General features: G+C 42.5%; 1 protein-coding gene and 1 pseudogene across 1 annotated transcript in view; one reads left to right on the top strand and one right to left on the bottom strand.

Annotated features, from left to right (window-relative positions):
- The window catches only part of Ept1 (ethanolaminephosphotransferase 1), a 41,130-nt gene extending 38,275 nt beyond the window's left edge, over positions 1-2,855 (bottom strand). Inside the window, exon 1 of the mRNA XM_005400425.2 lies at positions 2,667-2,855. Coding sequence (XP_005400482.2) covers positions 2,667-2,723 — 57 coding nt within the window. The 5' untranslated portion in view covers positions 2,724-2,855. The remainder of the gene's footprint in view (positions 1-2,666) is intronic.
- LOC102030179 lies at positions 2,722-14,767 on the top strand (annotated as a pseudogene).
- The last annotated feature ends 1,414 nt before the right edge of the window (positions 14,768-16,181 follow it).

Raw genomic sequence — 16,181 nt, 5'->3', positions numbered from 1 at the left:
ATCCTTTAACCAAACTTCCAAAATGGCTTACGTTCTTTTCCATCTTCATTCCTTCAACATTTCTTGAGCACCTACTGTTCATGGTACTGTGCTAGATCTTGGTCATAATGAACAAGATGGCCAAGATGGCACTGCCTTACTAGAACTCATGTCCTAACAAAGACAGTAGCCAAAGCAGCCATTCAATAAATTATTAAAAGAACTGTTTAAAAGAACGGTGTTAGGTACCACAATGGAGAATACAAGTGTTAAGACAGTATGTAACACTGAATCTATCCCAAGCTTTCTTCTGTACTAAAAACCAAGGGTCTGCTGCTCCTTACTACAGAAACCTAATCACATCTCTATCTATGTGTGCTCCCCTTTCGGCAGCTCTTCTGTGAAGCTGCCAGGTTTCCAACTGTAACTCTCAGATGTACCTCTGGGGAACATAAAGAAATTAAACTGGTTCAAAAGTAATTTTTCCACCAGCTGCTTTTATAGTATCCATTTTTTTCTGTACTTCTTTGCTCTATTACAAAGGGTCACGTCAGGGAATAAAAATTTGAGTGTTTTGACTCTACCATTTATGAGAGGAAAAGGTTATCTTAATTCAATAAACTTATAAAACCCCTTACTGTCTCTGCAGATAGCACAATGGAAACACAACGACAGAAAGATCTCTGTGTGCTGGGCGTGGTGGTGCACGCCTGTAATCCCAGCACTCAGGAGGCTGAGGCAGGAGGATCGTTGTGAGTTCGAGACCACCCTGAGCTACTAAGTGAGCTCAAGTCCAGCCTATCTGTATAGCGAGACCCTGCCTCAAAAAGACCAAAAAAAAAAAAAAAAGTAAGTGAAAGATCTCTGTGTGCAAGTCACATTCCAGCAAAACTAACCACACAGATTTTTCCTATGAACACCCTTGGGTTCAATATTTTTAATATAAATGCAGTATTGAGTAAAGAACTCTCTATTATAAGAATGTTTAGGTTATAAATTTGTTCCTTTTTTTTTTCTGCCCCCAAAGAAAGTCTTACTGTAACTAAAAAATAGTATCAACTATATTTTAGTGAACGCTGGACACTTGCTAAATTGACCTTTGTTTTCTGGGATGACTGGAAATCTGTCAGAGATAGGAACTGAGTCAGATAAGAGAAGCAGGGAAGAGACAGGGACAGAAAAATCCATTGACATTTCTGGCATATCAGGACACCTATCCAGTTGAAAATATCAATCTAGAGAAGACTGCTTATAAGAAAATAGAGACCCTATTAGACGTTGTTACAAATAAACAACTATTCCGTTAGCACTCACTCTGAAAGCCAAATCCTAGTAAAAAAGAAAATATTTTACATGTCAATATTTACAGTGTTGAGCAGATAACAAAAAAGAGATAGAACTTGGGCAAAACAGGAGGTAACAGCGTTCTAAAATCAAAGTTGTAAAGTCCTGGCCTGAGTTCCCATGAAGGCTTTGGAACCTGATCAAAAGGGTATGGTACAACTTTGCTGAAAGTAGAGGAACTTCTAAGGCCCCTTACTACTTTTTCTACGCCAGTTAAACCAAACCCTTTATGATTCTTCCAGTTATCCATTCATCCCAACAAATGCTTATTGGATACCTAGTACTTATAGGAGCACAGTGCTCAAGTTATGATGGTCCATTAGGCAAGTCCGACTGCGTGGGCTTAAACGTTCAATGGAAGGACACACTAAAGGATAATTCTGTGAATGAACAGAACACTCTTAAGGAGAAAGGGGATACTGTACTTAAGGATGGCTTCTCTTGAGACGTTTAAGCCAAGATGTGAAGATCCACAGGGAACAAAGATGAAAGGCTGAAATCCCTAAATCAGGCCTGGGCGACTGGATGGCTACTGGGGTCACTTACGGGAACGAGAATGTGAAGGAAGCTTAACCACCAGCATTGCCTGGACGTGCATTATGTGCTAGGCGCTTCTCAAATTCTTAAAATCACTCTTCGTAGTAGAAACTCTTCTTCCCACTTTACCAGCATAAACGAGAGGCTGAGTGGGGTTTAAAAAAAAACTTGCCCAGGGCTAAATAAAGAAACGTGACTTCGGCATCACCTTTATATGTACTCGAAAGCCCACGCTCTTTCCATTACACAGTTCCTTCCCGTGCACATTTATTCCATTGCACAGCCCCAGCGCGAAGTGCTACCGCTGAGGAAGCCTCTTTTCTGGGAAAGAAGTGGAACGCAGCCCCAGTTAGGGCCTGGGTAAGTCACTCCCCTCCATAGCCTCCTCTGCCAGATGATCAGCCTCCCTCTGAAGTTGTACGCAAGAAAGGCAGGTAGAAAGTTCATTCAAAGGAAGACCATTAAAATATCACAGAACTGCATCCTTTTAGAGGGCTAAAAAGCAATCATAAATAACAGTAGGTAAAAAGAGAGAAGGGAATTCTCTCGCTCCACTATCCTCGAGAGCTCTCCCCAGGAAAGGGAAACCTCTAGGGAGCGTGCTGCCCCGGGGAGGCGGCCTAGGATGCTCTCACGCTCCCGGACCCCGAGTCCCTAGGATCCGCAGGAGCCCGCAGAAACGCCCGCCGGCGCGCACGGAGCCACGCGGCAGGCACAAGGTGACACGGTCCTCGCCGGCCCCTCTGCCGCCTGGGCGCGGCCGGGGCAAGGAGGGAGAGGGGCGTCCGCCGGCCTGCGTGCGCTACCTTGTACTTATCAAAGCCGGCCAGCTGCTCCGGGCTCACGTATTCGTAGCCAGCCATGACGACTCGAAAACCGAGCGCCCACTCGGTAGCGACTGTCCGCGACGAGGCGGTGAAACACGAGAAGCACACGGTGTGAGTAAGGTTGGGTAAGACTGGGCTGGCAGAGATGTGAGCCGAGCTCCACCCACCGCGCACGCGTAGCCCCAGCCACTTCCGCCGCCTCGGCGCGCAAGCGCAGCCCCGATTCTCCCCTCCCACCGGGGGCGGGGGCGCTACTCACGCGCTCCCCGCCCCCAGATGCCGTCGCAGTCCAATCGGCGTGGAATAGGCAACACTAAGTCCCGCCTCCCAGCTCACCTCATCACTTTATTTGCTGTCCTCAACATTGGTGAGCTGAGGTAAGGCAGGAGGGGAGATGAAAGGTCAGCTTCCCAGAAGGCTTTACTCGTATCCCAGGGTAAGGCGCGAGCTTCTGGGGTGTCTGTACCTGGGTGGAGATTTGGGTACCTTCTTAGTTCAACGAGTAGGGAAAATGCTTGCGGCCAGATCAGATAAGAGCGTAATTCCCTCGTCGCAGTGAAGCAAAAGAGCAAAGGAAGAACTGAGCTGCAGCCCTTTTGGGGCTCCTGATACGGTGCGCTGCATGAAGGAGGAGCTTAGGGAATGTGGCTTTATGCAGAGAAGTCTTAAGTGAGCTACGGCCTAGGCCTATGGAGGCTCAATGTGCGGTCCCTAAAGAGATTTGACAGGCGAATAAAGGGACATCGGAGACAAGCCCCTCAGGTCAGCGTTGCTTCTGAACCTTGGGCTGCCTGCTCACACTCCGTTCAATCAAACTCTTCCAAATTCAGATTGCTAATGTCTTCCTCCACCACATAAAAGCAGTAGACCCCATCACCCTGGATGGGTCCTTACATGCATATGCAAGTGTTTTTACATAACTGGAACCCGGTTAATTGTGGAAAGAAAGCCAGATCAATAGCAAGTATGTAGCTAATAATAGTAAAATTTAGTAATAGTTGCTACTTTTTATTGAGTGCCTCGTATGTGGAGAATTTCCTTACAGTAGCACCAACACCTTAACAACACTATAAAGTGGAAGGTATTTTACCCTCTTCCCAGAGTAGGGAATTAAAATTCAGATTACATGGGCTGGAGGTGTAGCTCCGTGGTCAAATGCTTGCATAACAGGATCTGGACCGTGGTTTGAATCCCCATTGGGAGGGGGGAATCAGGATTGCGTAATCTACCCAAAGTCACTTAGTTACACAGCTTGGAAAATGTCAGCCTAAATGAAACCTGATCTGTGTTAAGGCCACTGCATCAAGGGAGCTCTCAATCTCCCTAGGTCTCTGAGGGAAAAGGCAGCCATCATTTTGTCATCTCTTACATTCATTCATCCAACAGATACTCATTGGCAGAAGAGGATATGCCACGCACTTATCACTTGTTGGCCTGCATCTTATCACTCCTCCTAAAATATAAGATTATTATGAAGTAGGTAATAGATGTAAGGCGTCTGAATACATGGTAGATAATCTATAAACTTGAGTGTTCTTTACCATGCGTGAGTATTTGTATCTTACACATCTCAATCCTAATATTCCTCGTGCCCCAATAGTCCCATAGCTTGCAAATTATACATGCTCAGGCTATTCTATGGAATATGAATGAGCAAAGATCTCTGATATGCTACAAAGTACTGGTATGGAGACAGACATGAGAAATGAATGCTTTTAAGAAGGAAGTTGCACCTGGGTGTAGTGGAGCACACCTGTAATCCCAGCTCTCAGGAGGCTGAGGCAGGTAGATCACTACACATTGTCAACCTGGGCTACATAGTGAGTTCAAAGCCAACCTGAACTACATAATGAGACCCTGTCTGAAAAAAACAAAAAACAAAACAAAAAAAGGAAAATAAAATCTAAATATATTTCCTTTATGTAAAACTGTATATAAATCTGTGTTTTAATCTGCAAACTATTAAGAAGACAGAAATGATTTGCCTCTGTGCTAAATACAAAGCTTTGGACAATTTATTAATCATGCTGAGGCTTTTGTCCCAAGTAATGCTCTACTATTTATAATCAGATTTTCTCTGCTGTGCACCTCTTCTAATCAATGCAGAGATGATAAAGAGACGAGTACTCTATCAAGTAATTTAATACTAGCCTTGCACTTGCCCATCTGAAATAGAAAATTATAAAAAAAAATTTTTGGTTCATTATGGAAAGCCATCAAATGTAAAATGAGTACAAGCTATTTCATAAACTGCATTTGTTGCTCACATCAGATATAAGCAAACTAAAAATGACATTTTTTATTTTTAAACTTTTTTTTCCCCAGAGCAAGGCATTGTTTGCACACACATGTAATCCCAGCTATTTGGGAGGCTCAGGTGAGAGAACTACTTGAGCCCAGGAATTCAAGAGCAGCCTGAGCAACATAACAAGACCCTATTTCAAAGAAAGAAAGGGGAGAAGGGAAGGGAGGGAGAGAAGGAATTCCTACCTTCTTCTTTTTTTAAAGGAGCAACTTTTAATTTTGTGAGTGCATCTATAATTTTCTGCCTCTCTGCAGAAGGTTGTAATAACTTTGAATCAGTAATAAATCCATCTGAGAATTTCTTGCACTGAAACACAACATAGGTCCTTGTTTGTATTTTGGCATCTTTTATGTGATAGCTGCATGATCTCAGGCAACTTACTTCACATCGCCCCACTCTCATGGGTGTTTTGTTTTGTTTTGAGACAGAGTCTCACTTTGTAGTTCAGGCTGCCCTTCAACTTACTTTGTAGCCCAGGCTTGCCTTGAACTCCCAAAGATTCTCCTGCCTCAGCCTCCACAGCACTGGGATTACAGGTGTGTGCTACCACCCCTGGCCGCCAGTTCTCTTTTAAAAGGAGGGCATCAGGTTAAATCTATTCAACTCTGAATTCAGTGAAATTTTGTATTGTTTAACTTCTCTGAGATTAAATCAATCCATCTGTGAAAAGATAGTTGTTGTCCTACTATGGCAATTATAATACAGAGCATGGGAAATGCTAGTATTTCAGCCTTAACAAGTATAGGATACTATTTGCCTAGAATTCTATGAATTCTCACATAGAAAGAAGAAATTGTCAAACAAATTTGCTTTTAGAACTGAATCCCTTTTCTGTATGCTCTTCTCTGAGTTTGATTCAAGAGGCTTTCATACCTGAGGCAGCCCAGAGCTGCCAGCAGCTGCTTTCTATTGGCCTGGCTGTTTCCAGTTAGACCGGGTGCAGCCTCTTCGCAGTGTACCACAGGACAGGATATAATTCATTGTTGTTTTGCTTCCCTTATTTGCCTTCTCATCCACTGGTATTCCTTCTACATCTCAAACAATCAAGAACATGCATTTTCTTTAGAATGGTAATCATAAGCCAAGTGTGGTGGCACACACCTGTAATCTCAGCACTCAGGAGGTTGAGGCAGGAGGATCACCATGAGTTCGAGGCCAGCCTGGGCTACATAGTGAGTCCAAGGCTAACCTGAATTATGGAGTGAGACCTTGTCTCGAAAAACCAAAAACAAATCAAAATAAATAAATAAATATAGATTGAGCATTGCAGAACATTACACCTTTTTTTGTTTGTTTGGATTGATCATCATAGAAAATATAAAGTCATGCTAAAAATATTATCATCTTTGTAATGTAACTAGGAAACAAAACTTAATTCCTGGACTTCTTCAGTCTAAAGTAAGAATGTCAGATAAATGGAGTTACTGGGCAAATTGGAACTTAAAGGATTAATATAATATAGTTAAGTACTACAGTATCTTATTGAAGCCAAAAATAAGGTTTACCAAGGAAGTTTGCAAAAAAAAGGTATTGGTTTTGTTTTCATTTTAAAACTTAAAAAGGTAATGAGGCATCACTGAGTAGTAGACTACATATGCTTGACATATATGAGGCCCTGTACTTAATCCCCAGCACCAGAAAGTAATAACAATGAAATAGGAATAATGTTTTCTGAGTTCTATAGTTCTCAAAGCAATTTAACATCACTAGATCACCTGACAATCCTGAGCCATAGGCCAAATGATTGTTCCAACTGTACAAAATGGAACAATAAAAAAGTTATGTTTTGCCCAAATGTCACTCAACTTGTTCACATAAAATTTAAGCTTTTCATTGAATAGTTTTTATACTACACCATGCTTCTACAAGTTACCATGATAAGGTGGTTAAGAAAAAAATCACAAGCCTTGTTTTGTAGTGCTAGGAGTGAAACCCAGGACCTCACACATTAAGCAAGTCCTGTATTGCTGAGATTTGTCCCCAAACCCATAAGTCACTTTTTAATCAAGGACTGGGGGAGGAACAAGGGAAGAGCTGAAAACATTCATTAAGTTGCTGATCATTTCTTAAAAATAGAATTACCCAGCTATAGTAAATCTTCTCTAGTAGAGTTTTGGCTGCCTGGTTTTTGCTGTATTTTACATTTTTTTATAATAACCCTCTTGGGCAAGAATGTCTAAAAAACTTGGGTCATTAATCATATTCTTTATCACAGAAAAAGTCTGTGCAACATTCCAAAATTCACTTTAAACTAATACCTCCTTTTAGAAGCCACTTTGAAGATACCAAAGTATAGCACAACAACTCTTGATAATCTCCTACCTCTTTTGTCTCTAACTCACTATTATTTGTCTATTTGTTTTCCTGAGAAACTATTTTGTAGATAATAATATGTAAAACGATAACCATTGATAATTTCCTACCATTTTGTCTGTAATTTGCTAAGTCCGCCCTATTATTATGTTATCCTTCTTTTATTCTTTAAAATAAAAAAAAAACTTAAAAAAAAAAAACAAAAACTAATACCTCTTATTTTCCCTATCAGTGGAGGGGGAGAGAGTCTCTGCTATTCTGTGACGTGCATTAGGGCCTCTGAAAGGTATTACAGCCTTCCAGTCCTTATCCCTGTTCCTGGGGATTGAAGCCAGGGCTGCATCCTCCATCCTTTTTTTATTTTTATTTTTTGTGACAGTGTCTCTTTCAGTTGCCCAGGCTGAATGCTTCAGCTTTCTGCATTAGGGCCATTTTGCTCTCAACTTTGACACAGGCAGGTAAAGATTCTGAGAGATCCAGGGTGCTGGTGATAATGAAAGTTAGAGTAAAATCACAAATCTAGTAATGACAAAAAAGCTGAATAAGACACGGCCCCAAGACTGTAAATTATTACTGCCCCCACTGAATAAGCACTACCATCCAGTGCCCTGGCTGATCGTAAATCCTTCCATCCTTCTTTAGCCTCTCCACTCCCTTTTATAAATTCCTTGTTAAAGTGTGAGATATTTTTCCTTGAACAGAAAAATGCCTGAAAGACAGGAAACGAAGGATCAGAACCAAAACTGAATAAGGATTTTGAGATCACACAGGGATTGATTTTAATAGTTTGATAAATAACCTAGAACATGATGTACAGAGATAACTCTAGTGATACTTAGCCTTTCATAATGAAATGTCATAAAAATAGGCACATACTGCAAAAAATACATTATAAAAGAGAAGCAGATACAAAAGTTATTTATTGCCATAACAAAGTTCTCAAATCTTAGTAGCCTATAATAAAAATAATTTTATTTGCTCATATGTCTGTGAGTCAGCAATTTAGTAGGGTTTAGCTAAGCAGTTTGGCTGGCCTTGTTGGCTATGTTAATTACATTGAGAGTCATCATTATTTTACAGTGTATACCTATAACTCACACAGTGGTGCCCACCTGTAACCTCAACTATTTAGGAGGCTGAAGCAGTAGGATCACAAGTTCAAGACTACCCTGGGCAACTTAGTGGGAAACACTGTCTCAAAATAAAATTAAAAGGCCTAAGCATGTAGCTCGATGCTAGAGGTCTTGCCCAGCTTGTGCAAAGCCTTAGGTTTCATCCCCAGTATCTATCTTAGTGACTTTTCCCTTGTTGCAGAGACAAAACACCCAAAGTTAAAGGAGAAAAAGTTTATTTAGTTCACAGTGTGTATAGGTTTCAGTCCATAATCAGCTGGCTCCCAGACAGGGTGGAATACCACACAGTCATCGCAGAGGAGAAATAATTTATCATGGGCAGGAGGTAGCAATGCAACCAGGGACAACCACAGCTCTTTCTAGCCCTTATATCTTATCCAGGATGGATAGTACTCCAGCCCTCAATTCTAGTGCCCTTGAACCTAGCATTGCACCATGAATCAGTTCCAGCATCATATACTCTAGAGCCAGCCACCTCTGAAAAAGTCCAACTATGACTGCGTGAGGCCTTGGGGGAACATCTAGACACAAGCCACAACATTCCACCCCTGGTCCCCCAAAGAACCATGCACATCCCTTTACACAAAAGTCATATAGCCCATCTCCAAGAGTTGCCAAAGTCCTAACAGTTTCTTTACTGAGAAGTCCAAGTCCGAAGTATCCTCTGAGATTTAAGGCAACCACTTAGCTGTGAGCCCCTGTACAAATGAAAAAGAAGTTAAACACTTCCAACATTCAAAGGCACAAGCTAGACATTTCCATTCCAAAAGATATAAATAGGGGAATACAAATGAATGGGATCAAAGCAAGTCTAAAATCCAGCAGGGCAAACATTCAATCCTGCAGTTCCATGTCCAGAATCCCTGGCAATCTGTGGCAAGATGTGAACTCCATCCAAAGGGTTAGGTGGCTCTACCTTTCCAGCACAGCTGGTGATTGTATCTCCCATGGCTTTTCTCTTTGGCCAGTTCTGCTCCCTCCTTACAGCTTTGCTCAGATAATCCACATTCTGGGCTTCTCCAAACTTCTGGGGTCTCCACTGAAACTTTGGCTTCAGTCCATAAGTTTCATACACTGCCCTCTCAGGGGCATACCACCTGGCCCACAGCTTCATGCACTGCCCTCTCAGGGGCACACCACCTGGCCTCCCAGTGTTCTTCTGAAATCTGGGTGCAAGCCTTCCTGACCCCACAGCTCTTGCATTTTGCATTCACCTATGCACCTAAAACCAGCACCACATTGATGATGCAAAGTCTGTTGCTAGGTGGGGTAATAGTCAGGTTTCCTTCTCTCTTGTCTGTAGGCGTTGAGTGCCTATTGTATTAGTTACTTTTCTCATTGCTGAGACAAAATGCCAGTGCCCAAAGTTAAGTGAGGAAAGATTTATTTGGCTCACAGTTTGTAGAAGTTTCAGTCCATAACTGGCCAGCTCCAAGGCAGGGTAGCTTGGCAGAAGAGACTAGTTCATGGCAGGCAGACTGTAGCAGAGCAACAAGGGGACTTCACAACATCTTTCTGCCCCTTTTATATTGTATCCTCACTGCCTGCATTAGGGCAGTGCCAAAGCAATCAGTGGACTGATTTTGTAATCACATTCCTTAATCCCAGCATCACACACTTTAGATCCAACCACCTCCCAAGAAGCCCCATCTATGACTGCATCAGGCTTTGGGGGAATATCTGTATGCAAACCATAACATCTACGAACCAAATCCCAAGGGACAATTTCCCTTGGCTGCTGCCACTCTGGAACATGGTGCTATGGGGCTGTGTTCTCAAAGCAAAGTTTTTTGCCTTTGCAACTCTGAGGCTGCAGAGGCTGGAATCCTGTTGGTTCTTGTCATGTCCTCAGGCCACTTTCTCTGCTGTCTTCTTTTGAAATATTTGGCTTTTTCTTGCTAGTCTTTTAGTGGCCAATACCTCTTCTGTTCCATCCTTGCAGACTATAACATTACTGGAGCTTCCTTTTTGGGTAAACCCACAACGTTTTGAATCATCCTGTTAGACTCTTTGCTCTTGATTCTCAACATAAATCTGGCTAAAAGTCCCCAACAGTAGCCATGCCACTACCTCAACATCAGACTGCCTTGAAATTTCTTCTGCCAGATTTATTAGTCAACTGACCTTAATCGCAGTCTCAGGCACAGTATCTGGACATGAGCAAAATGCAGACAAACTTTTTGCCAAGGCATGACACACATTATCTGGAGTCCAACACCCAAAGCAGTCCTTCCTCCCAGCAGAAACTTCCTGAGCCTGGTCTTTATGAGCAGAATTTCTGTCAGCATCCTGATCTTCTGACCTCTGAACAGAATCATCCATCAAGTACAGCATCAGGCATTCCAGCTCTCCGTTTTCAGCTGGCATCTCCAAACCTTTCCTAACTCTTCCCCTTCCCACAAGCCAGCTCCAAAGACTTCTAAACTGCATGGTCAGGTACAGGCTCAGTAACAACCCCACTTCTGGTACCAAGTTCTATTTTAGTTTTTTTCTGTCATTGCAATGACAAAATACCTAATACCCAAAGTTAAAGAGGGAAAGATTTATAGCTCTGCATTTGTAGAGGTTTCCGTCCATAATCAGTTGGCACCAAGGCAGGATGGCATGGCAGACAGGCATTGAAGAGGAGAAACAGTTTATGGTCGGTAGAAGGTAACAGAGCAACAAGGGACAGCCACAGATCTTTCTAGCGCTTATATCTTATGCAGGATACCCAGGGTGACTAGCACTCACACCCTTAATCCTAGTGCCCTTGAGCCTAGCTTTGCACCATGGAAACAATCCCAAAGCTGTACACTGTAGATCCAGCCACCTCTGAAAAAGCCCTACCTATGACAGGCCTTGGTGGGACATTTTGTACCCTTAAATGTATGCAATTTCTATTAGTCATACCACAGTTTAACTGAGGGCTAGGGGGAGTAGAAGTATAAAGTCTTTAAAGGACTCAGCGCAGAAGTCATAATCTTGCTTCTATGTTATGCTGCCAGACAAAGCCAGCCCAATGGAGGTGAAATAGGTTCTACTTCTTAACAGATGGAATGGCCAACTCACATGGCTACAGTCTGGGAACAACTTACCACATCAGATTAATTCTACAGCTAAAGGTCAAGACAGTAAGGCTTCATTAGGAGATTTGGGCTGGGCATGGTAGCACACAAAAGGCCACCCTTAGTAAGATCCTCTCTCAAAATAAAAAGCAAAGAAAAGGCTAGAGATGTAGCTCAACAAAAGGCCCAGAGAGAGGTGGGGGGAAGGGAGAGGGAGGGAGAGAGAGATTTGGAAAGCACTGAATTACATTTGAATTGTTTACAATATTCAGATAAAGAATGGTAAAAATAGTAAAACAATGAAAACTAAAATAGGTTACACTGCCTATTGTTACTTCTTTGAAAGATCTTCTGCTCTTGATTGCTTCTCCCCTACAATGTTCGTAGTAGCATTATACATAATCACCAAACCATTACCCGTGTGTTTATTATTCTCTTTGACCCCTCCTCCCAACACACACACACACATACACACACACACACTCACACACACACACATGACCTCCCAAGAATACTGATTGTTTATAAATCCCCAAACAACTCCAGAGGTATATACAAAGCTTCTATTCATTTCCTCATGCCTGATTAATTCCATTTCAGGCTTCTAGATAATCTTAAGTTTCCTTTCTTCCAAGGAATCTTTTAGTGTCCCAGTTCCCAGCCTACTTCTAGCTCTTTCCACTAGAGAGAGATTCCATTGATTCCATTCCCCAATGCGATTTTCTTTGCACTTACATATTATTAAAATATTTTCTTATCTGTCTTACTGGAATGTAAATTACTTGAGACCAAACACCATAGCTGTATACCCCTGAACCTAGCATAGTGCCTAGTACCCAATTAGCTCTCTGGACTATGAGAGAATAAAGAAATATACATTGCTGGCATCATCAACAAGTGCTATAAAACTATCAATATTCATTGACCCAGTTGTACCACTTTTGAAGAATATACTCCAGGAAATAATATGAAAGAAAGAGTCTTTGTTGCAAATATTTATAAAGAGCCTGGAAACTTTGAAATACAGTACAGTATACCTCTTGTATGCTAATTAGAGAACTGGAGGCTGAGAAGCCCTATATAGTTTAAGGCTGGTCACCAGAAAGGCCAGATCAGTAATTTGCATATTTTTTTTTGTGTGTGTGTGTGTGTCTTTTTGAGACAGGGTCTCACTATGCAGTTCAGGCTGGCCTTGAGCTCAGGCTAGCCTTGAACTTGCAATGATCCTCCTGTCTCAGCCTCCCCAGTGCTGGGATAACAGGAGTGTGCCACCATGCCCAGCTGGGCCAGATCAGGATTAAAGACTTTAAGCCTGCCCCATTCCACAGGCTTCAAAGAGGAGCCAGGAGCTGAAGGTTAAGTTGATCACCATTGGCCAGTGATTCGTCAATCATATCTGCATAATGAAGACTTCATAACTAAAACGTCTGGGTTTGGAAAATTTAGGGTAGCTGAACATGTGGAGGTTCCTGAAGGTGACACATCTGGAGGGGACCTGGAGGCTCTAAACCCCTTCCCACATACCTTGTTCTATGCATCCTTTCCATCTGGCTGTTCATCTGTATCCTTCCTTATACTCTTTACTAATTAACTGGTAAAAGTAAGTAAAATATTCCCCTGAGTTGTGAATCCAAGCAGGAGGTCGTAGGGTTCCTGATATACAGCCACTTGGTCAAAAGCACGGATAAAACAATTTGGGTCTTGTGGTTGGCAGTAGAAGCTGGGGGCAGTTTAAGGGTTGGAGCCCTTACCTGTGGGACCAGCAGTTTTCAGTGGCTACATACATGCTTGACATGAAGCAGAAGCAATCAAACATGGTGCTCTATATACTGGTCAGCAACCAAGTGTCCTAGTGGAGCAGTATGCTGGCCATGCTCCAACATCTCAAGGAGCACCAATTTGTCATCACTAGTATCCTGGTGGAAGACAGCAACAATCATCACTTGATGCTGGAGGCCACCAAGTGGGCCACCATCAAAGGCTTGATAGAGCTGCTCCAGCCATTCAAGCAAGTGACCAAGATGCTGTCCATGTTCAAGTACCCTACCATCAGCATGGTCAAACCATTCATCCATATGCTTCTGAACACCAAAGAAACTGATGCTAAGGAGATCAGCATGGCCAAGGAAGTCATCACTAAAGAACTGCCAGGACCTACCAGGAGGCATCTCAATCGGCATGTTCCTCAACATGGCCAACTTCCTGGACCTGTACTTCAAGAGGCTGCCCTTCCTGTCCACCTTTAAGAGGCAGCAGGTAGAGAACTGCATGGTGGAGAAGTCCTGCTGCACAAAATGAAGGATATTTCCTTACACCACCAGCAGAGGTGGTGGTAAATCTACTGTGTTGTCCCCAAGGAACCTCTGGCCAAGAAGTTTATGCTGGCCACATCCACATTGCTGCTGCCACCAGTATGATCAACAACATGATTTTCAAGATCTTCTGCCAGACTGGTGGCATGGATGATCAGAAGCAGCACACCCAGGTAGTGGGTGAGCTCAGCAACTTCAAATCCCAGACGCTGAAGTGGTGGTCTAACCACCTGGCCCTCTTCGCTATACTGCCCAAGGTTCTCCAGATGCACTGGTGTGTGCAACCACCTGCTTCTTCCCTCAGTTCCTCTTGAGCTCCTCGGCCAACATGGTGAGCACCAAGAAGAACCAGCTGGCCCAGGTCCACATGCACCAGCAGATCTTCCTATATGAGTGTTGGACTAAATATCCCTATCTCTCCAGGGTGAACTGGTCCCAAGAATGAGGTGCCCGTGGATGAAAAGGAAATGTAAGAGAGACAAGAAAAACAAGAGAGGCAAAAGTCTGGGATCAGGGGCTAACAGCCTCTGGGACTGTTGCCTCGAATACCAATTTCCATCACCTTTATTGAGCGAGAACCAAGGGCATAGCTAGTACAAATGGGCGGGTACCAAATGTTTTAGCAAGGATAATTAAAGGATTTCTCTTCCCCGCATGTGATCTAAGACACGCCTGTAATCCCAACACTCAAGAGACTGAGACAGGAGGATCGTAAACTCAAGGTTAATCCAGGCTATATAATGAAGCCTTATCTTAAGAAACTCTAACAAATAATAAGCAAATCATTGTATCCTCAATGCATTCTAATCAAAGAATGTCCTCCACATATGAGAACTTCTGGAGTACAGTGGAAGCCAAGCCCAAGGACGAAGATGAGGAGGAATGGGGTTTGGACCAGGAGCAGATGTTCCCCTTGAGAGACAGGGTCAGCAGTGGCTTTTTTGGGATGAGGGATACTGTTTTCTTGTAAGGACAAGAAAGGGGTCATGACTGTACTGACTTGGTTTGGAATCCCAAAGACCATTTGTGGTCCTTCAATCCAAGAAGGAAAGAAAGAGAAAACAAAAATAGAACCAAGCAAAATGACCAGCTCTTCTTTTTCCCTTTATCCTCACCCTAAAAGGAAATAAATTTCCTCAATGAGGTTGGGATGGTATGGTGCTTGCTGGGAATCCCAAGACTCAGTTGTCAAGACAACCAGAGCTTCCCTGGAGGATTTTTTGATGCAGAGATCCTAACAGCATCTCGAGAATGCATGCAGTTGATTCCATCAATCCCGGAAAATTCAGAGATGTCTTGGGTGCAGAGAAAGAGCCTTTCACACAGCAAAGAAACTTCTGCTGTGGACTCAAGTCTCATACAGATGCATGTACATCTGTATGAATCTCATACAGATTCCATGTTTACATTTAATTTAAACATGAGCTTCAATTTGGGGACATGTGCATAAAAAAAATCCTTTAGCTACAATGCCTATCTTAGAACAGATGAAGTTTTATGTTGGGTTGAAAAGTATTCAAAATGAGCATAAATTGAAAGCATTTATTTAAAAAAAGAGAGAGCGGAAAAGAAACAAGAACAAGAAAAAATGAAGTTGAATGTGTTATCTTTGAGGTCATGTTGTTTGTTGCAAGTTTTCCTTCCCTGCCCTTGTCACAATTCACTTTGTAAACATCCTCTTCCCTGGCTGGGTAGTTCAGGGGTCCTGTGAGTCTTTCTTCTGTTCCTGACAGTTCCATGAAGAGCTTAACTTCGCAAGAATCACCCCCAGCCAGGGTGAGACTATAGACCCTACTTAGAAGTATTTTAAAACTTGCTTGAGGTTAGTTTTGCAGCATAGGGATAGATAATGGTAAAGAACACTTGAATTCTCTCTTTAAAAACTTGAGATCCCAGCAGCAACTAATTTTCAAAATCTTGCAGCAGGAATGTTTTATCTTCATGGTGTGGGAATATCATTTGGGTTGCTTTGGAGGACTTGAGGAAACTAGACAATGTCTTCTAGTGTTTAGCACTACGGTATTTTTTTCTAAAAATAAAAAATAAAAATAAAATTTGGGATAACAATAACTTCCTTTCCCAAGGGGCTGAAATATTTCTCAGAAGGCAGCGCCTCTAGGTCTCACGCATAGGTTAAGAGAAGCCAGTTTGGGGAAGGTGTGACATAGAAAGGGAACATGGTTTAGAAATGATGCATTTTAGGAGTTGCCAATATTTTACGACTTCCCCTGTGGTTTAGAGGAGAAATGCTTGCATTTTCATGGCTGGTGGCTGTAAACAAGACAAGATTTTATCTTTATGTTCTGTAGGGGTGCATACTTTAGAAGATGAGGTAGGGGAGAGGAGATACACAAATTTGCCTTTATTTTTTAAAGGAATGTCCC

This window comes from Chinchilla lanigera, unplaced genomic scaffold (genome assembly GCF_000276665.1).
Source record: "Chinchilla lanigera isolate Chin_1 unplaced genomic scaffold, ChiLan1.0 scaffold00068, whole genome shotgun sequence".
Classification (NCBI taxonomy): Eukaryota; Metazoa; Chordata; class Mammalia; order Rodentia; family Chinchillidae; genus Chinchilla; species Chinchilla lanigera.
The sequence above is the reverse complement of the archived record's forward strand: the minus strand, read 5'-3'. Positions and strand labels throughout refer to the sequence as shown.